The sequence below is a fragment of the Daphnia pulex genome, chromosome 8 (assembly GCF_021134715.1).
Source record: "Daphnia pulex isolate KAP4 chromosome 8, ASM2113471v1".
Classification (NCBI taxonomy): domain Eukaryota; kingdom Metazoa; phylum Arthropoda; class Branchiopoda; order Diplostraca; family Daphniidae; genus Daphnia; species Daphnia pulex.
This window is the reverse complement of record NC_060024.1, coordinates 7,197,592-7,219,244: the sequence shown is the minus strand read 5'-3', so window position 1 is coordinate 7,219,244 and position 21,653 is coordinate 7,197,592. Positions and strand designations below refer to the sequence as shown.

Below are 21,653 nucleotides of genomic sequence, written 5' to 3'. Positions count from 1 at the left end.
TCTACATGGAATTAAACGGTTTAGGGAGGGAGGCCCAAGATTCTGTAGGTCTTGCCTCAACCATGAAGGAGGAGAAAAAGGAGGCCCTGCAAAGTGCAAACAAAAGTGTTGAATTGCCATTGGCAATAAATTGGTTTCTTTTTTCGTCGCTAGATGCCAAGGAGAACTCCCTTGAGATGTTGTCATCGTTACGACGTTTTAGTCTGCTTTACACTTTACTTTGTTAGAGTTAGAGTTTGAATTTAATTCGTGCGTTTTATTTTCATCATAATGGCACACATCTGTGAAAAGAATGTTATATCGATGTCATCGTTCACAGAAGAAATAAAATCAATAGAAAAAACAAATGCCGATTTTCTTGTTCTTTGTAAGGATTATCGTGCAGATGATTTACTTAAACTGATTCAGGCTACCATTGATCAAGGTGCAGATGTCAATCAAACTGATGCTAATAAGAACAATGGAATTGAATTATTGTGTGAAAACTATAATGCGAAAGATTTTATGCCAATAATATCTTGCATTATTCAAAGTGGATTTGATATCAAGAAACACAACTCTTCAGTTCTCAGGTCCATTCTAGACAGCTCAATGGACCAAAACCAACAGAATGAGGTGTTGAGACTCCTGACTCGATATGGCCTAAATTTTTATTTGCCCTACAACTTAATCAAACTCCGTAAAGAAGATGGAAGCATCAGAATTAAATTCATTAACTTTTTAATAGTAAGCAACATTTCTTTAGGCTGGCATGAGGAATGTCTTAGTTGTCAACAGATTTTGTGAGTGAAGTTTTTCTTATAATTTGTGTTCAACAAGTAATTAATTTATTTTTGTGCTACACAGACTGATTGACAAATTTGGTAGAGGAGTACTGCAACATCAATATAAGTTTCTGAATGTTTACAGAAGCTTTGATATGTTACAGTTTGCACAGGAAACAGCTGATTCAACTCTATCTGAAGAAGAAGTAGCAAGAAGCTGTCCTAGTGATGCACTGATGAAAGAATGGAAAGTTGATGAAGATAAAAAAACAATTTTGTATCAAATCCAAAATGAGTTGAAAGATTTACGTGACAATAGTAGATTTAATTGTAAAAACTATGAGTTGTATCTAAGAACTATTTGTAGTGCTGCTGAGTCCTTGAACCATGGAGATGTAGTTGAAGAAATCAAATGGAATTTTCTTCTACCTTTTGATTTTCCCCCGCGTCCTCTTAAACTAGACAGCAGTCAACAAGAATTTGTGAATGAATGGGACAAAACACTTGAGGATTGGTCCCACGAAGAAAATGATGAAGATTTTGGGGAACTACTGGAAAGGGATTCGCGTGAGGACTTCATTAACTTATATAATTTCGATAATAAATGTCATGATGTGTTGAAAATGTATGTTGTGGATGGAATGTAAATGCTATCGAATAAAATCATTTCCCGATATTGCTGGCGCGCCACCTGAGACCAAATTGATTTTACCTCAGGAACATCAGACTATCAGAGACATCTCTTATCGAATCTCTCGTATACTTTATAAACGCATTTTAACACAAGATGTCTCTGCTACTATTAGAATCGATGCTTTTTTTCTTTTGTACTTTTGTATTCTACTAGACCGCGAATATTTTAAACGGAAGTGATAGAAATCGGTAGTGATGATTAATGCTTGATTAAAGGAAAGCATAGCAATTCCAGTTTATTTTCAACGACATTTTCTCTTAGTGTACAATCTTTGTTAATTATTTGTTTGTACACTAACTTTTCCTATCTAGGAAAAGTTAAAAAGACCAGTCTAGACTGGTCGTTCTTACTAAATGTTCTTCGTTTTCCTGGGAATATTTTAGGCTATATTAAAATAAACTTAAGTTACGCAGTTTATTTAACTGAGCGATCTCTTAGCCTACTCAGTTGCATTCTTCCGGTGTGTATTTGTACTTCTAAATCCAGGAAGGGACTTTAAAAACCAAGAAATAATAAAATATGGCTTGTTTATCCGTTTTGCCGTGACGTTGTTGGCAGAATGACAAATTTTCTTTTCTTTTACAAAATTTTCTGTTTGATGATTTAAATTTTTTTCGTTATTTACAAGATGAAGGTTTTTCGCATCGCTTTTATAAACCACGGTTAAAGTTAAAAAACAAAAATAAATTCACGAAATGTTGACTGAACGGTTCAAATAAAATAATGTAAACAGCAATTTGTATTGACTAATAAGCCACGACGATAGTAATCGTTTGTTATTGTTAAATGTTTGTTTATCAGATTTAGAATCATATGTGGTTATACTGATCATGTAGCAAACTGCAAACCATAGTCTTGATTCCTTAGAAATACTTTTCAAACAATTTATTATTTACATTATTTTTTTTTCTTCAGTCCATCTAGAACGTCAAGATCAAGAAACATGTAAGTCGTGGAATGCGGTCTAGACGACAATTTGGTATGAATACAGATAGAGTAGATTTAGAACACCAGCATTCAAAAACAATTTAACAAAAGGAAATCAGACCAGCAAGTATCAAAATATGCCATTGTTGTAAGTGGCCAGTGGTCTTCTGTTATTCATATTTACTTGTTTTCAAAATATGTTAAGTGAGCGGGGAAAAGACACAAGTAGATTGGAAAGAGTTATTTGAGGAGAATGTCAGAAGGGCAACAAAAATTATCTAGTAGATTAGGGCTTTCCGGGGCTTATGCATTTATCGCTCATAGGGTCTACTGATTTCTTCGTAAACCACCAAAACGCACCAAAGGGACCTTCGCTTTTTGATTGGTATTCCAACACACAAGTCTTGACGTAAACTTCCTGTATTTATCTGAACATAATTAATCGTGTCTATTTTGCAGGATGCTAGCAAGAAGGCATTCCAAGAATGGTGATGAAATCCGCAGCTTATTTGGCAATGTAAGATGAAGGGAAAAACACAAAAAGGCTCGGAGCAACTTTCGAAAAAATATACAAATGCGATATTAACCTAGACAAAGCAATAACAGGTTTACGTTGAGGCAGTTAGTCTTTCCTCTTACGTAAGAAGTAATAGAAATTCGCCCTTTAAAAAAAAAACACAAGGTAGAATACACAATCAAGCCAATGATTGAATTTTTACACAAACTTTGAAATATAAAAATTTGTTTTAAGTCACGTCCTTGTACACATGGCGCCATGAATTGATTTGGTTTTCGTTATTTCGTTCATTATTTTTTCACAAATCTGAAATTCGCCAAATGATTGACCCGGGTCGGTTGGTAACCCGGATTCTTTCGCCACAGATCATGGTTATAATATTTTTATGGATCGCAATAGTTCTTATTATAATTCTTCCGGTTAACATCGGTGTTTTCCAATTTTGATCCCGAACGAACAAAAGCGAAAACAACCCGAAATTTTTCAAATCACACTTATGATTTCAATCCCAAGGATTCAACACAGCCAGTCATTTTAAATTCCGTAAAATTGGTCTCGTTTTGTTTTGAGTCCATTACAGAATGAATTTCATTCCAGCTAATAGTAAGCGTTGTGACAGTCTTACTTTTCACATATGTAATCATCTACACCATTGGCCAGCACCATCGTTCGTGCAACATTTCATCTATTTTTAATGGCTAAATAATCCTCCGGCTAAAATAATTGCGGAATCAATTTACGACATACGAAACGAGACATGTCCAAAGACTATAAATTGAAGTCGAAATCAGCGATGCAGGGAAGACGCTACCAAAATATGTACGTCAATGAATGACCGATGAATGCGAGCGCAAGACAGGAAACGCCTTGGACCTATGAATCCAGAAGGGAAAAAAATCCGAAGGTTGCAACCAATCTAGATGACCTTACAATTTGATGCTTGTGTTTGCGTCAATCTGGAACGCGAGATTGTTTCCAGACAACTTGATTATTGACTACACCACAAATGTAGAAATGTCCAAATTTTTGTCAGTCTCGAAAAACCAAGGCTGTATAACATTCATTTGATCATTTAGCGCCCTTTAAAGACTACATAAGTGTGTGATTCTAAGAACCCTTGTTTGGCATACACACAACTAAATATGGTAATATATGTGCACGAGAAAAAGGGTAGACTATTGAAATTCATTTAACTATGGTCACGATGGAATGCGCAAAGACACTGGCTCTGTTGCAAAGAGGCTAAAATAGAATGTCGAATTCTCTAGAATTCGAAGTCGACCAAGGATATCCTTGAATTGAAACAAGGGCCAGCAGCCAGCTCTGTCTCTTCTTTTGATGTTGCAGTCAATGAATAAATACAAGCTATATACATTTTAATTAGCAAAATAGAATTAGAATATAATAAGCAGAGTTGTAATGTCATTTTCGAACGTGTTAAATGGAAGCAATGCAAAAGAAATAAAACCAAATGACAAAACCTAATCGTTTTGTAAGAGTCGGAATTCGGAAAGTGGTGGATATGTTTGTCGTTGGTTGACGTGGAAATAAAAAAGGAATCTATCCGAAATAGAATAACTGAATGACGAAGGTTGGTTAAAGGAAAGCGAGGGTTGTCTTGGAGGATGAACATTTCTTTGTAGGGCGCTGATGGAACAAAATATAGGCAACAGCATTATGCAGCATGCGCTCTCTGTGTTGCCCTTCCATCCGGTCGTGGGTTTAGTTATAGAACCCGTCGATGAACCTGTGACCCAGTGACCTAGTCCACTGGAAAGGAACACAGAAACATCCCATCACAAATGGAGGAGACCAAAAAAAAATAAAAATAAAAAAGTATAAATATAAAAAGAGTGGGGGAACTAGGAGCCTAGGACAAAAAAAAAGTTTCCACCAGTCCACCTATAGTTTGGTATTTTCCGGTATTTTCTGTTAAATATACATGCATTTTGGTTGAAATGGGGGAAAGAACCAACGGCCGTTGTATATAAGCAGAGGAGAAAATGTGTTATCCTCATTTTCTCCAATGCGATATGAGCTGGCAACCTGTCGGATATCGAGGGTAAGGCGAGTGCCGTTTGGAAATGGAGGTGGGAAATGGAAAGTGAACGGGTCTTTCTCGTCGAGGAAGAGAAAACAAGATGTGTCATTGGGCCCTCCATAAATACGGTCAACCTCGACTATCTGTTACAGTCAATATGGGGGTCTGCTCTCTGCTGCTAGCTTGATTTGACAAGACGGGAAGTATGCGACTATGTGTGCATATAGAAAGGTAGGTAGAAATCATTTTGGAAGGATAGACCCCAATTTCATTTGATTTTTGGTGCTCATATCCTTGGACGAAGGGATTGGTCCTCGTGCCACACAGCAGCGCTATAAGGGAAGGTCACTTTCTGGAGGGGCTGAATAAGGGATTGATATATCACTGATATATAGCCCAAGCGAAAGGAGATCTATAAGATTCTATAGGAGCTAGAGCTGTACTATAGTAGAATAGCGCATAGCCGTTTGCATGGCCCAAGTTTGGCCGGCTACCTTCCTTCCCAAAAAGCTAGTTTCATTGCTATTTATGAAAAGAGAAAGGAAAGTCGATTTCACATTAGAGAAGTTGACGTGTGCCCTCCTAGGCGGTTGTGTGTGTGCCCCCTTTCACCCGACCAGCAGCAGCTCGTGCGCCTGTTGCTCTGACTTTTACCAGGAAGTCTATGGCTCCGGGGGAAGGTCACATGTTTCAAACAGCAAAACGCCATTATAACCAACAAGAAAAGAAAGAAAGAAAGAGTCTTGGAACACAAACTCAGTTTGGGATATTATACTGCGACGAACACAATTCATCGGAGGTCGGCTGATCTTTTTGATCTCAACACTTTTATGGAACATGTCACGAAATTCAAACTTTTAAAAAAAAAGAAACGGAATACTAAGTACAATTTTTGATCAACGTTTTTCGTGCAAAAAAGGCTCACGTGTGAATATATAACGCAATCACGGTCAAGGGCAAGGCCTGCTAACTGAATGCGAGTCACATCCCGGAGAATGATGATAGGGTACAGTACTACAATGGCTGTCATTAAGCATCTACTGTATTTCTCAGAATTTCGAAATCTCAGCATGCATTATCGCGGAGCATTAGCCTACTTATTCAGACCCCCTTTTTTTTCTTCTTTTACTGCATGCAAAAGAGTAGAAAGTTATATATTTTTTTTGTTGATATTATATCGTCGATGCCTTTAATCGGTCGATAATAGCGAAGGCACCACGCGGATTGTGTGTGGCACTCGGTTGGTTTTTGCGCTAATTATCTTGTGTTTCATTTTGTTCGTAATAACGTATCTAGAGTATATAGAGTGCGGTTGCGATTGTGTGTTGTGTGTGTAGAGCACTTGGATTATTAGTTTGGTGCGATGAGACCAAGTGTGGTTCGTGAAAGCTGGATGAGCCGCAGGACGAAGAAATAGTTGGCGGTTGATTTTTCAGTCTCTTTTTATTTTTATTTTTATTTTTATTTTTTTTTTTATTTTATTCCCGTCGTGGTGAAAGGTGAAAGGATATACATATGTCCACGAAAACGAGCCAACTTTGAAAGTTTACTCCGCCAAAAAACGTTGACGGGGCTTCCAATCCGGCACGCGGCTGAAAATTCTGCGAATCGATTTCATTTGTTTATTTCGTTTTGTTTTGTCTGTTAGCTGCAATTTTTCAAAACCGCCAAGGAATATTTAATAGATAGCTAGACGTGTTTTTTTTTAATATCCCGTTGGAAAAAGGTGGACGTCTCGTCGATTCGCCGAAAAGTCGCTATAACTTCAAGTCAATTTGCCAATATAACAAATGGTTTTCTCATTCGAAATAAAACAAACGCATTAAGTGTGTGTGCAATAGACAGTGTCGCCTGTCTCAGAACATAGGTCGGGTTTATAATATGTTTTGGGATAACGATGTACGTGCGTCTTTTCTCTTTCTCTCGGTCAAAAAGAAAAAAAGAAAAAAAGAAAGAAAGAAAAAAGTAGTCGCCAACTTTCCCTTTTTACGAGACTTAATGAACGGGCCCGACTTCTGAAGAAAGAAAAAAACGGCCATCCAATTTCCATCAACACGTAGGAGAGACGAGAGAGAACATTAACGTTCGCTTTTCTTTTCGTTTAGGGAAGACTCCGGCATCATGTGACCCATTGCCCAATAATGGGCAAGGTGGAAAAGAAAAAGAAAAAGAAAAAACAATGAACACTTTCCCATTCTCTCTCTCTCTCTTTCTCTCCGGCATTCTGGCCAGCACCTATAGAAATATTATTTACAATACGCGTGCGAGACTCGGCGAGAAGCAGTTGCTGGAACTTTTCTTCGGCGCAAAAGTTATTCCTACAGCGGCTACTACAGGGGGAGAGGGGGGGGGGGCTTATTTATTTCTTGATGGTATTTCACATTTGCGTATTTATTAGTATGATATTATTTCGAGGAATTATTTCGAGGAGAGAGAAGAGGCGGCCGGCGGCCCAGTTATTTTCACAACTCAAGGACGCCGTGTGTGCTGTTGTCTATGGTATAACTTATTGTGCGCGCTCCGGTGTTGTCTGCTTCAATATTCTTTTATGTTTAAATATATCCATGTGTCCATTTAATTTAGCAACCTGTTCTCACTTTTTCTTTCGATTTTTCCTTTAATAATATATTATAAGTTTGTTTGGTTTGGTTTTTGTTGTCAGAGTCCCGTCCGTCCCTTCTCTTTTTAGGCGCCTTTTTCATCTGTTTATTGGCATGCACGGCATTTGTCCGTTTCTCTTTCACAAGGCATCGCCATTATATGCCAGCAAGGCAGCCAGCCAGCCATTCAGCCAGCACCAGCCAGCACCAGCCAGCCGCTAACCCGGTCCGTTACCGGTACACAAAAATACCGGTCTCCCCATTTTCCTTTTGATTTTGATTCGACTTCTTCTTTCTTTTGATTCGTTGCGCGTTTCTTGGCGTACTCGATCCGTCGATCGCATTTGCTGCGCCAGAGAGAAAGGATGAATTCGGCATTCGGCATTCGGCATTCGGCATTCGGCATTCGACGCAGCAGTTCTTCCGCGCCTGGCTGGCGTGACGCAAGCACGTCATGATCGATCCTCGGGATATCTAATATTATTGTTGTGGTCGGTTGTTTTGATTTCTTTGGACTATGTCGGTGAAGGCCGGCGGGTGATGGCGAAAGTCCTGTTACAATAAATGACGCCGTTACCTTATGAATTCCAAATGAGATGATGAACAAAAAAAAGGAAAAAACAAGCAAAGACGAAAATGAAAACGAAAGAAAATGATTTCAAATCGAGGGAGAGTTGCCCAATGAAAATTTGATATTGGCCATTTCGTCCCCTTGCATAATACGGATACCGGTGCAGGTCTCTAACGCATTTGTCATTCTGTCGCGGGAGGACTCTGCATCACGTAAGATGCAAATCATATTTATTTATCTCTCTCTGAAGAAATCTGCAAGAAAGAAAGAAGCGAATAGGAAAACTCGAAGCGCAACAGGAGAAGGAAAAGAAGAAGGAAAGAAAGAAAGAAAGAAAAGAAAGAAAGAAAGGAAAAAGAAAGGAGATGGCTTTGATCTGTGTGTTCAACGGGTTCTCATTTAACGAGGACTTTCGAAACTTTCTTTCCTTCTCCGCTTGGTTAAGGTCACCTTTTTTTGCTTTTCCTACCTTCGCCATAGAATGGCAAAGTTCTATTACCAACCTTTCGCCTCTTCCAGGCCAATGAAATTATTTTTCAATTATCACTTTTTGGATTACATTCATTCAGCATCCCCGCTCCGCCATCAACCAACCAACCAAACACGACCAGAAAACCAAAAACGAAAAACAAAAAAAAATCACGAAAAAGAGTTTCCAATTTTGGTGTTGTCGAGGTGTATTTTGCCTGCAGCCCGTCTTTATATAATCACCGTTATCTTTGCATCACTCTCACCAGCAGCACGGATGCAGTGCACAAACACACAGACGCGTTATTATATTAAGGGGGACAAAAAGTAGGTTACGTCATGTCATGCGAATCGAACTCTCGCCAGAGATTCTGTTTCTGTTTCTGTTTCTTTTTATTTCTGTTTGATTGTTGTTTTGTTGTTTTTTCTTTTCCAATCCAGTCGATTGGGTCTTCCATAAGTCTGGGAGCCAAAGACATGCGGTTCTCTCTCTGTTCCGGGGTTGTGGAACCCGGGGGGAGAAAGTTGCTGGTCACGAGCAATTCAGCAAATCAGCCAACAGCAAGACACACACACACACACACGGGACTACTAACGCGTGTGTACGTATATGCGTCATGGCGTCGGCCGCGATTCGTCGGTCCATCTTGGTCCAGCCAAGCGTTGCCATTGGTCCGTGTCATTTGGAAATGAGACGGCGTCATCAGCAGCCAACTTGTGGAGCATTTCAAGTCCAACCGCATCCTAGTCCCAGCAACGAGATTCAAAATAAGGTGGAGTCGTTCCAATCAGTAATTCCATCTCTCTTCGCCCGCAACATCATATCCGAAATGGAGCCAATGAATCTCTGTGATATTGGCTTACTTAGGTTTTGTTTGATTTAAGTTCTTCATGTCGGCTTTCTTCTGGTTTTTTTATCTTTTTTTCTCTTTTCAAATGGTAACCTAGATCTTCTACTGTATATAGTACTGGCGTTTGCCCGAGTGAAATGGACGATGCCCAGTCGATAATGAACGCCAAAAGCGGCTGTGTGCTGATGTGGTGGCTTTGGCCAAAAAAATAAACTCAACTAAAAAAAAGACAACAAAAGCCAAAAGGGGGGAAAACGCAGATCCAAGATCATTCCGATTTCGGGAGAAACCATTTCGGAGAAGAAACAAACAGGGTGACAAAAAAGTTAAAGAAAAAGAAATGGTCAAAATCATCGCTGGATAGTTTGAACACGTTTTTTTCCAACCCAATCCTGTCTTTGTCTATGCTTTTTTTTAGGGGGGGGGGGGAAGGATTTGTCTTGATTTTCTCATTCAGCGATAATGCGGGCACGGGATCACACGCATATTATTAGCCAGTCACGTCAACGGTCACGCCCTCGTTGTTTGTTGTTGGCATGAGTTTGCTACTTCCGCACCCAGCACCCAGCGAGCAGCGAGCAGCGACGGGGGCGAATAACGTAAACGCGTCCAACGGCGTGCGTGAACCTCTCAGGGGGAGACGAAAGTCGAAAATTCTAACGGATTTATTAAGGAAAGAAAGAAAAAAGGGGGTGACACGGTGATCTCAAATTCACGTATCAAGTCCCAGAAATAGACTGGAAACCAAAATCTAAAATAAAAGGGGCCATTTCGACCTTGGTTGATATCGCGAGGCCATCAGGTCACATAGGCTATAAGAATAAGAATCTTTTCGTTGCAATCACCACCACTGGGACTGTTTTGGTCGAAAATTTCATAGACTCACATAATCTACCTAGAAAGAGAGAGATTGGAATGGATTGCTGGTGTGGCACACAGGGAGGCGATTCATTTCATTGGGTTTTTGGGAACGACTGCAACTGTGTGTGGAGAGGAGACTCTCTCCTTATTCCCAAAGACGAAATGAAAGGGAAAAGTGTGCGAGAGAGGAAAGAAAAGTTGATGGACTAGTCTCTTGGATAGATTTCCCATTTTTGACCATATTCAGTTCCAGGCTTGGTGGCTTGGGTACTATAGCTGTCTAATGTCTAATGTCTAATGTCCATCCATCTGGCATTCTGGCTGCTATTGGTTTCCATTTTGGCCAATGCGAACATTCGAACGGTTTAGACCGGCAGGCGTTGCTGTCCGTTTCCGTTAGCTGCCATTTTTTACGGGACATTTGGACGCCTTGAAACTGATATGGCGCACGAATTACGCACTTGATAATTTACCACCGACTTGTACAGTTAAAGCCGTTAGGGTCAAAGACGGAAGTCTGAGACTATGCATCACGGGCCCTCTCGGTTTTTGGCGTGAGAAACAGTTAAGGTTCAAAAAATAAAATAAACGCCATCAACTAGGAGCAAACGCGCTCAGCACCTATAGCGTATACTAGTGAAAAGGTAAATAAATAAATAATAATGACATGCACTCACGTAGGAAATGTGTGGGAAAATAGCGTGGCAAGAGAATCAACATACCCAAGAAGATGATGGGGGTCGACAAAAAGGCGAGGGCATTCGGCCAAAAGGCCGAGCTATAGCTAACGCAGCAAACTGGTTCATACGGTCATTGTCGTGATCACCTCATCGTGTCTTCATCTATCTCTTTTTTATTGTCTACTTTATATACGTAACGTATAGGAAAAGGAAACGAATGAGAAATCATAAAAACCAAAAGAGCCAATGATGATCCTTATTTAGATTCCACAATGACGATATAGAGCGACCTCGAATTCGACCTTTAGTTTTCTTTTTATATGCCTAGACGCTCTTTCGGCCATAAGCCTATAAGACCGAAAGACGGAATTAAAACGGAGAGGGGGGGTTACAGCAGCAGTACATGTGATATGGGATTAAAAAGAGACGAATCTATAATTCCCTGGGCGAAGAGACTATCGGGAATGAAAGATGGAAGAGAAAATGCGAGAAGAATCCAAGAAGAGAGAGAGAAATAGAAGTAGAAGTAAGTAGCTGAATAAGAAAAACTTGAAAAGAAAGAGAGAATATACAAAGACAAAAAGGAAAAAAAAAAGAAGAGATGATGTGACGAGGAGATATAGAAGAAATACTGGTGGGGGCAGCACAAGGCATTATGGGGGCCAGGCCAGAGCCGAAAGATCCAATACGGCATGACCGGGTATAAAAGGAAAGTGGGTGAGTGCTGGTAGTACTGTGCAGGTAGAGAGACAGACAAGGAGGTACATCGACAGCGGGGCTGAGAGTTTTTTTCCCAGCACCAACAACGAACTGAGAGCATCAGGCCAGCAGCTACAGGTAGTAGCTCGACAGTGCATCGGCTCCTCGACTTCAGTCGGCAGCTGTTCTTGAACCGGAGTGCACGGTTCCCAACACTCCAGCTCTACTCGCCGTCATTTTGTCGCCAAAACAGTCAATCCATTCCGCTGTGATCATGAAGTTCTTGTGGACTTCGCTTTTTACCGTTTTTCTCGCTTCCGGTAAGTTTCTTTTTTCCAGTCTTTTCTTTGATTTGCTTTTAAGTTTTCCTTTGATTGTTCTCCAACTTGACGTTGAATATTTTTGTCCGTGTCCAATAGTTTTGGTTGAGGCGCAGATTAACCAAATCCGTAACGCTCAAAACGCCGCTGCCAACAACGCTGCCCGTCGACCAGTTGGTAAGTGTCATCTTTTATTTTTTGGGGTAATTACGACGACATTCATTGGCGAATTCCGACCAACACGGTCGGATTGTTATCAAGCGTTGCGCAATAATGATTGCCCGACCAATAAAAATGGAAATCAGCAACAACAACAACAACAACAAAAAGAAAACGATTAGAAAGAGAGAAGGGAACGGATGGAAGAGAAGGGAGACAATGATCGAGGCTTTTTGTATACGCCGATGGCCAATTTGTTAAGACTTTTCCGAGTATCTCGAAAGAGGCAAAGAGAGAGAGAGAGAGAAAAAAAATACGCCGGACGTGTATAGAAAGTTGAGAGAAAGCTACTCACCATTCTATTCTAACTAGTGATAGCTCTAGTGATGGCAGTTGACTCGAACGCTCAGATCGAGGGCAACACTGCTTCTTCATTCAAATAACTTTCACACGCTCTTTTTCGATGGCATTTCTCCTCCGTCATTTCAATTATTGCATTTGGCCACAAGAGTTCTGAGTTGGAGTGAAATCTCGGGCAGTTGTTGTTCATCTTTCTCTATCAATTGGCTATTTGCAGAGGCCAACGCGACACCGGCGCCCACAATCGTCGATGACGACAGTTTCGAAAAGGAATTGTGCAAAGCCAAGGAGGCCGGCGAATGGTTCCGTCTGCAGGCCGGCGAAGGAGACAACTGTCGTGATGTCATCCAATGCACATCTTCAGTACGTGATTATTAGCCCTTTTTATTTATTTTTGTTTCAATTTCAATTGAGACAAATTGGTCCAAATGGTCTAAATGTACTTTGTTGAATTAGGGTCTGCAAGCCATCCGTTGCCCGGCTGGTCTGGCCTTCGACATCGAGAAGCAAACTTGCGACTGGAAAGAGCAGGTGAAGAACTGCCTCATCAAAGAGAAAGTGCGCAAATTGAGGCCAATCCTGTCCACCGACGAGCCCCTCTGCCAGGAAGGCATGTTGGCCTGTCACGACGGAACTTGCATCGAGCGCAGCCTCTTCTGTAACGGAGTGCCAGACTGTACCGACGGATCAGATGAAAACTCTTGCGGTAAGTTACAACCACCCATAACCAATTTACCAGATTTTGAAGTTTGGACGGTTTAATCATACCCCCTTCCGATCTTTTCCTTCTTTTCTTTACCCGTAGATTTGAGCAACGATCCCAACCGCGCCCCGGCTTGCGATCCGGCCGTCTGTCTGTTGCCCGACTGTTTCTGCTCTGAAACCGGCACAGAAGTGCCCGGCAAACTGGACGCCAAGCAGGTGCCGCAGATGATCATGGTGACTTTCGACGACGCCATCAACAACAACAACGTCGAATTGTACCGCGACATGTTCAACGGCGTCCGCAAAAACCCCAACGGCTGCGACATTAAGGCCACTTTCTTCGTCTCCCACAAGTACTCCAACTACTCTGGCGTCCAGGAAATCCACCGCAAGGGTCACGAGATCGCCGCTCACTCCATTACGTAAGTTTTCCCCCTTTGGCTTGGTCTCTATTCCAGGTGTGGCAGTTCTAAAAACGCTTCCGCTTTTGTTTTTGAATTCATTACAGTCACAACGATGACGAGTCTTTCTGGTCGACGGCTTCCGTTGACGACTGGGCCAAGGAGATGGCCGGCGCCCGTCTCATCATCGACAAATTCGCCAACATCACCGACAACTCGATCGTGGGTATGCGCGCTCCTTACTTGCGCGTCGGCGGCAACAACCAGTTCACCATGATGGAAGAGCAGGCTTTCCTCTACGACTCGACCATCACGGCTCCCCTGCAGAACCCGCCGCTGTGGCCGTACACGCTCTACTTCCGCATGCCTCACCGCTGCCACGGCAACTTGCAAAAGTGCCCGACCCGCAGCCACGCCGTCTGGGAGTTGGTGATGAACGAGCTGGATCGCCGCGAAGACCCCACATTCGACGAGGATCTGCCCGGCTGCGCCATGATTGACTCTTGCTCCAACATCCTGTCGGGCGAGCAGTTCTACGCCTTCCTCAACCACAACTTTGACCGCCACTACACCCAGAACCGCGCCCCACTCGGCCTCTTCTTCCACGCCGCCTGGTTGAAGAACAACCCCGAATTCATGGACGCTTTCCTCTTCTGGATGGACGAGATCCTGGCCAAGCACAGCGACGTCTACTTCGTCACCATGACCCAGGTCATCCAATGGGTCCAGAACCCGCAGACCAGCTCCGAGGTCAAGAACTTCGAGCCCTGGAAGGAGAAGTGCAGCCCAGTCGGTCCCTCCGCCTGCGCCGTCCCCAACTCCTGCGCCCTCACCACCAAGGAGCTGCCCGGCGAGACACTCAGACTGCACACCTGCAACCGTTGCCCGCCAAACTACCCTTGGCTCAACGATCCTTCCGGAGATGGATTCTTTTAAACAAATCCACCATCCCCTTCAACAAAAAACAAAAAAATCCACAAAAACAAACAAAAAAAAATTATTTCTTCCAACTTTACAAATAGCAACAAATGGCCTCGATGACGAGGACAGAGGTGAAACTGTACACTTGAAAATTGTTAAGACGGAGACGAAAAAATGAGAGATTAAAATACAATTTAAAAATAAACAAAAATTATAGCTCGTGCCGTCATACAATCTGGAACAAACCAATCAAATGGCTGGCTGGATAAGCAAAATATCTTTAGCCGTATAGCAGCAGCTTCGTTCGTCTTTTGACTCTTTGGTGCTTTTTGAACAAAACACAATAGTTTCTTTTACTTTTTAAAAAATACTCAATCGAAAAAAGAAAAATTATTGATCATTTCGAATGTTTTGCATTTTCTCTATTTTCACAGCAAACAACAAACATTCCAGATGTTTTCCCCCCATTTCCCCCCCTTCGAAACCGATTTTGTATTCCAGCAACACATTTTTTTGGAATTGTTTGTGGGGGATGATGAAATGATATCTTAAATTTTTATTTTTATTTTTCAAAAAATCATTGAATTGAAATATTTTCGATTTGTGATGTTGGGGTTGCTCGGTTTCTTGTTTGACGGGAACTCTTGTTACCGTGACATCGTTGTAAAATATATGGAATTAACACACACATACCACAACATATATCCTATAGAAGAAATGGTGAAACTATTTCGAATCGCTCTGACCCTTATTATACAATGAAACTGCTACTCTACCTAACATTCCTGGGCGAAATGAGATAACCAGTTGGGAAGAAGACAAAAAACAAAAAGAAAAACAAACAAGAAATATTTGTTTGGAATGGTTCCTATAGCTTTTGAGTATGACGACGGGTCAGAATAAGTTTTAGGAATATGGAAATGGAATAGTGTGTTTAGTGGTTTGTCGTGATGGTCAGAAAGGAAATGAGGATGTCGTTTTCTTTTATTTTTCCGGGTGGACGGAAAAGATAATGCGTAAGAGTGGACGGGGGTGAGAGCCAGCCTGAAGTGGAACACGGTCGAGGGCGTGCCTTTTGATATTTCCAGAAGCATCTAGGACATCCTGAGACGACGAGAGAGAGACGGGAGAGAGAGAGATTGAGGAAAAAGCGACTGCGCTGGCTGGCCCGTTGGTTGTGTCGCGTCCATTATCCACCACATCTCGCGTTGCCTATCGGAATCTATTCCGACTTGAGAAAGGGGGCAAATGGGAAATATAAAGACGAGATGCGTTTGAGATAACAACCCAAAAAGTGGCCAACGTGCGCGGCCTGGCCGCTTACCCGAAACCTCTTTAACCCCGAAAAAAGTCGCATCGTTTAGAAGTAGGTCAGTCGTCATGCGCCAGCCAACAAAATGCGCCTGTACATACAACATACATATGTAGAGCCCAGAAGACTTTTTTCTTCTGATACGCATCCTCCTCCTCTCATCAAACAATCAAAACTAGAACGAAAAGTCATCTCTTTGCATATTGACTCAGACTACATGGACGGCACAAGACCTGGATATTACCAGGCGACCGGATTACCCGCTAAAACCAATTCTCTCCATTTTCTATCAGGAAAAATGAATTCCAAAAAGGAACAAAAAAACACCAATCGCTTGTAGATGTGGTTCTCGTCGTGTCATTCAAGATTCAAGAAAGTGCACGACAAAAAGGCGCTGCGCGTGTGCAACATCAAGACCTTTTTTTAAAATTTCATTTGATTTTTTGTTTGTTTGTTTGTTTCTAATGTATTCGAAATAAATGGAATTTTTTTGGGCTGACGGCTACCTTTCTCCTGCGCCAAAGTGTCCCCCCACAGGTTATAGTGGCGGGGTCACGTGACTGCCTTTCGCTTCCGGGATTGGTGGTAGAGAATTGACCTCGTCGGTTCGGTCGGTTCGGTCTCCCCTCTCTCCCTCGTTGTGCCAGTTTTCAAATGGACGCGCTCCATCGTTAGCTGCTACACAGTCACGTGACTGGTTAGAAAGGAAAAGATGGAAAGTCGATCTATGCTGTATCAACTCATACACACACACACACACACACACACACCATTTGGATACGTGTTGCTCTCTCTCTCTCTCTCTCTCTCTCTCTCTCTCGCTCTCGCTCTCCGCCATCGAATAATAAGACCGAACAAAGAAACAAGCCATTCCACCGTGTTAACACACGGGCCATTTGGTGAGAAAATCAGATCACTATGACGTCACCATTTCTAATGCGATGGGGAATTATGTGCCATCGCGCCCACGGAGAAAGTATCGACGATAATACAATCCTGTTTTGTATTTTTCATTATTCCTTGCGGCCTTTTGCAAATCTCCCCCCCAACAGAGTTCCCAGGTTTTCTCTTGGCATATTTTTTGTTCTAGTTATGGTACTGGGTACAACACACAACCATCTTTTCGCTTCCGGAATAGCAAGATAGTATATCGTTTGGCCTTTACCAACTTATCTTTTAGCCGTAAGTTACATAATGGGCGATAATGGGTTTGGTAGGTAAATGAAACAACATGTTTGTCACTATAGCAAATGACCACTCTCTCTCTCTCTCTCTCTCTTTCTGTTTGAAAAGCAAGAAAAAATAATAGAAAAACTCTTGTCGTCCTTGGTCGGAGGAAAATCCTTTCCCTCTCATTTCGTCGAAATTTGTCGCTGACACTGCCGCTATTGGAGAAATTGGAGCAATGTCAAACACACTGATGTCCATATTGCAATCCATGGCTGAGTGATGTATATGGTCGCATATTACAAGCCAACCGAAATGAAAATCGGGAAAAGATTGACATCGCAGATATGCTGGCGATATCGAATCTCAAATCAAATCGCATATTGAATTCATAGATGAATTACCGTTGTCAAAATAGGTTTATAGGGGGTATCATATATTTGATTGGTTTTCTCTTTTTAGCGCAATCTCTTGTAACAGTTATTTTTTTCCCCCTCTATCATGATTTATTATTTATTTTACTTTTTTTTTTTACTTTTTTTTTGTTCCTTTCAACTGTGAAATCCAGTCCTTGATGGATCGCTTTCTTTACAAAATAAGGACCGGTTGCTTAAGGTTCTTCTGGTATTATCCATAACTGTTGAAAGCACTGGAGGCGACGTTGCAGCGAAAATAAATTACAAGTCCCCATGAGTTGCGTATTAGGTGATAAGTTGATCGTAGATAGAATTATGGCATTGGGCCAAAGTGATAGCTTTCAACCTTGAACGGATTCAAAACATCCAATGTACGGGTCTGGCCTTATTATTGAATTCCCAGATGGATCAGCCAGGAAACAGCTTCCCTACTGTTCAACTTGTCCTTGTTCAACGGTATCAAGTTGATGGCATCTTTTTGAATCACTTTTCTCTCTTTGTTCTTTCAAACCCCCCCCCCCCCCCCCCCAACTTATAAATCCATTATGTTGTGTGAGAGAGTCCCAGGTGAGCCCGGCCGCTTGTTATTTTTGATCGGACAACTTTTCCGAGACGGGTGAAAGTGGAGGAAGAACGGACCAATGGTGGGCGAAAGAAACTAGTGGCTTATATAGCGGAGAGAAAAGGCGGAGAAAGAAGATGGCCGACCGGTGAGCTTAAGTTTTTTGAAGGGAGCCGTGGGAAACCGACGGGGCTGCAAAAGGAGGAGGCGCCCCAACACCCACAGCGAGACGGGAATAAGAATGACCAACTTGAACCCCGGGTATAAAGCCCAGTGGGTGGGAGAACTTCGGGAGGCAGTTGTAATTTGGAACGCGCGGCGTTCGAATCACCTGAACGCAACACAAGCTCTTTGGACTCAACTTGTCATCTCTTTCATTCTTTCTTGACATTCATTTTTGCGCATTTTCATCCGAAACCCAATTTCCTCTTCAATCAAGATGAAGTCCATCTGCCTAGTGCTACTTCTCGTTGCCGGTAAGTTTTGACGACTTTCTCATTTCTATACGATTCTCTTGATTGTGCTTAGAATTGACGTGCCCAAATGATTCTTGTCGAAAAACACTTTCACCAGCGTTGTTGCCTCATCGGTGACTCGGCTCTTGATTTAATTGTTTTTGCATTTGTTGAAGCTCATCACGTAGACCAACGAAATTAGAAATCGTGCCAAAAAAAGAAATGAGTTGCTGTTCATCATCAGATTGATCGTCAGCCGAATGCGTCCTGAATTCAGGTCATTCTTGATTTTCTGGAAGCCAAAGAGCCGACAGAGCGATGACTAACTAGTAGTATAGATGACAATGGAGAAAGCTCGAGTTCACAAGTCTCGGTAAACTGAGCCTATCGAGAGAAATGGACGAGAGAGCTGTTGTGCGATAGATCCTTTCACTTGGCATCTCTCGCGGTAGTTGACCCGCTTTCTCTTTAATTTTTCTATCGCCATTTCACACGATTCCAAGGCTGCGATCCGAGAACCCATAACCATTTCTATCGTTCCTAGAAACAGTGTCGTTGCTTTCTTTTCATTTCATTTGAATGGGCATGCATAATAACATTAATAACATTGAATGGATTTGTCTTTATCATATTTTTATTCGTTCCACCAGGTTTCAGCCACGCTCAGGAAGCTGCCCAGACCCCTGAGCAATTGTGCGAGGACAGACCGCCAGAGGAGTACTTTCGACTTTCCACCGAGGGAGATTGTCGTGATGTAGTGCGTTGCGATCGAGCTGGAATTGCTGGTGCCATCCGTTTAGCAGCTGTCCGTTGCCCGGCCGGTTTGGGTTTCGATGTTGAGCGACAGACGTGCGACTGGAAGGCCAAAGTCACCAACTGCGACAAACTTGACCGTAAGATTTTCTACCATTTCGATAACCAAATAAAATGGAAGATTTACTAAATCAAAACAATTCCATCAATGATTCAGGACCCCGCAAGGCTTTGCCCAAGCTGAAGACTGACGAGCCCATCTGCCCGGATGGTAAACTCTCGTGCGGTAACGGAGAATGTATCGACAAGGCTCTTTTCTGCGACGACAAACCCGATTGCAAGGACGGATCTGATGAAAACGCTTGCAGTACGTGTTTTACATGCACAACTCTTGGCCTTAATTAACCGAGCTGGGTGTTCATTCATTAATTTGATTTTTTTTTTTTTTTAAATCTTCAGGTGTCGACTCTGACCCCAACCGTGCCCCCGAGTGCGACCCAACTCAGTGCAGCCTTCCCGACTGCTATTGCTCAGCCGATGGTACTCGCATTCCCGGCGAATTGGAGGCCAGCAACGTCCCCCAGATGATCACGCTCACTTTCAACGGCGCCATGAACACCGACAACATTGATTTGTACGAAGAGATCTTCAGCGGACTTCGTCTCAACCCCAACGGCTGCCAAGCTAAAGGTAATAGCCTGAATTATTTTAACAAATCTTTTCTACTCATTGACTACAATTGTCTCATTTATTTCTAATAGGAACTTTCTTCGTTTCGCACAAGTACACCAACTACTCTGCCGTCCAAGACTTCCACCGCCGCGGACACGAGATCTCCTCTTTCTCCGTCACCAGCAAGGACAGTTCCAAATACTGGACCGATGGCACCTACGACGACTGGTTGGCTGAGATGGCCGGCAACCGATTGATCATTGAGCGTTTCGCCAACATCACCGACGGCTCCATCATCGGCGTCCGCGCTCCTTACTTGCGCGTCGGCGGCAACAAGCAATTCGACATGATGGCCGACCAGTTCTTCGTCTACGACTCGTCCATCACCGCCCCTCTTGGCCGCGTTCCCATCTGGCCGTACACGCTCTACTTCCGCATGCCTCACAAGTGCATCGGCAATGCCCAGAACTGCCCCAGCCGCAGCCACCCCATCTGGGAGATGGTCATCAACGAGCTCGATCGTCGTGACGACCCCACATTCGACGAGTCCCTGCCCGGTTGCCACATGGTCGATTCTTGCACCAACATCGCCACTGGTGAACAGTTCGGTCGCATGCTCCGCCACAATGTCGACCGCCATTTGAGCACCAACCGCGCCCCATTGGGTCTCCACTTCGGAGCTTCTTGGCTCAAGAGCAAGAAAGAGTTCAAGAATGAACTCATCAAGTTTATGGATGAGATGATTGCTCGCAATGACGTCTACTTCGTCACCATGTTGCAGGTAACACCATTAATTTTTTTTTTAACTCATAAGTCATTGATGATGAACGAAAGAAAAACTAACCACACGTTCGTTTGCTACAGGTTATCCAATGGATGCAGAACCCCACCGAATTGAGCGCTCTGAGGGACTTTCAAGAGTGGAAGGAGAAATGCGACGTTAAGGGACAGCCTTTCTGCTCCTTGCCCAATGCTTGCCCATTGACCACAAGGTAATTAGTTTAGCACACACAATTCATTGGAGATGTTTCAGCTCATCAATATTTATTGATTTTTTTCCCCAATCCAACAGAGAATTGCCAGGAGAGATCCTCCGCCTTCACACCTGTATGGAGTGCCCGAACAACTACCCATGGATCCTCGATCCTACCGGTGATGGTTTCTCCAACTAAACAACAATAAAACAGGGCAACCAAAATTTTTAAACCTGCAAAAACCTTATCCTTTAAAAGTGGGAAAGGATCATATTTTTTTTAATTGAATTTTTTTTATTGAATTCTCTGCACGCTCTCTCTCGTGTCCGTTATTATTTTGTGATAGTTTGTTTACCGCATTCTTTTTATATGGAGCACAACCCAAGGCATTTAATTTTGAAAAAGTTCTTCATATTGAAACACCCTGAATCTATTTGGGCTCTCCTGAGATTGCATTGAATTTATCAACAAAACTCACAATAGCAGGTACCTTTGAAAGCCTCAAGTATACATAAAAAAACAACAAAAAACTTTGACAATTCACAAAAGTTCTGCGAGTGAAATCTTCTAACGCTTCATCTTCTGTGTGATGTGAGCTGTGTATAAAAAAAATATAAATCGAACAAAATATCAAATGTTTTTACATTTATTTTCTTTCAAAATAGAAAACAGTCTCAGTAACGTGGACTTGCAGTTGAGTGAGTCATGACTTACTGATCAGCAGATCGATAGATAAGATATCAAAAGATTTTACGATCATACGATTAGAATAAATAAAAGAATAACCAACCAAAAAAAAACAT

The 21,653-nt window shown here is 42.4% G+C and overlaps 3 protein-coding genes across 3 annotated transcripts; all 3 read left to right on the top strand.

Moving 5' to 3' along the window:
* The first annotated feature begins 186 nt into the window (after window positions 1-186).
* LOC124199467 lies at window positions 187-1,440 on the top strand. Its single transcript, XM_046595289.1, has 2 exons — window positions 187-782; window positions 847-1,440. The coding sequence occupies exons 1-2, from the start codon at window positions 271-273 to the stop codon at window positions 1,409-1,411; spliced, it is 1,077 nt and encodes a 358-aa protein (XP_046451245.1). The 5' UTR covers window positions 187-270; the 3' UTR covers window positions 1,412-1,440.
* Window positions 1,441-11,602: 10,162 nt separating this feature from the next.
* LOC124201217 (chitin deacetylase 1-like) lies at window positions 11,603-14,601 on the top strand. Its single transcript, XM_046597726.1, has 6 exons — window positions 11,603-11,993; window positions 12,093-12,170; window positions 12,730-12,875; window positions 12,969-13,218; window positions 13,318-13,639; window positions 13,726-14,601. Exons 1-6 carry the CDS (start codon window positions 11,948-11,950, stop codon window positions 14,552-14,554), a joined length of 1,671 nt encoding a protein of 556 aa, XP_046453682.1. The 5' UTR covers window positions 11,603-11,947; the 3' UTR covers window positions 14,555-14,601.
* A 3,533-nt stretch (window positions 14,602-18,134) lies between these two features.
* On the top strand, window positions 18,135-21,480 carry LOC124200443 (chitin deacetylase 1-like). The gene is made up of 7 exons (XM_046596678.1): window positions 18,135-18,472; window positions 19,102-19,344; window positions 19,422-19,571; window positions 19,664-19,894; window positions 19,966-20,657; window positions 20,741-20,868; window positions 20,949-21,480. The coding sequence occupies exons 1-7, from the start codon at window positions 18,436-18,438 to the stop codon at window positions 21,046-21,048; spliced, it is 1,581 nt and encodes a 526-aa protein (XP_046452634.1). The 5' UTR covers window positions 18,135-18,435; the 3' UTR covers window positions 21,049-21,480.
* Window positions 21,481-21,653: the final 173 nt, after the last annotated feature.

Excerpts from the sequence above, each read along its gene's own strand:
- LOC124199467 (XM_046595289.1), top strand. The coding sequence starts at position 271 with ATGGCACACATCTGTGAAAAGAATGTTATATCGATGTCATCGTTCACA. Across the intron at positions 783-846 it reads CTTAGTTGTCAACAGATTTT|ACTGATTGACAAATTTGGTA; the intron begins GTGAGTGAAGTT and ends TGTGCTACACAG.
- LOC124200443 (XM_046596678.1), top strand. The coding sequence starts at position 18,436 with ATGAAGTCCATCTGCCTAGTGCTACTTCTCGTTGCCG. Across the intron at positions 19,345-19,421 it reads CAACTGCGACAAACTTGACC|GACCCCGCAAGGCTTTGCCC; the intron begins GTAAGATTTTCT and ends TCAATGATTCAG. Across the intron at positions 19,895-19,965 it reads CAACGGCTGCCAAGCTAAAG|GAACTTTCTTCGTTTCGCAC; the intron begins GTAATAGCCTGA and ends TATTTCTAATAG.
- LOC124201217 (XM_046597726.1), top strand. The coding sequence starts at position 11,948 with ATGAAGTTCTTGTGGACTTCGCTTTTTACCGTTTTTCTCGCTTCCG. Across the intron at positions 11,994-12,092 it reads TACCGTTTTTCTCGCTTCCG|TTTTGGTTGAGGCGCAGATT; the intron begins GTAAGTTTCTTT and ends CGTGTCCAATAG. Across the intron at positions 13,640-13,725 it reads ATCGCCGCTCACTCCATTAC|TCACAACGATGACGAGTCTT; the intron begins GTAAGTTTTCCC and ends AATTCATTACAG.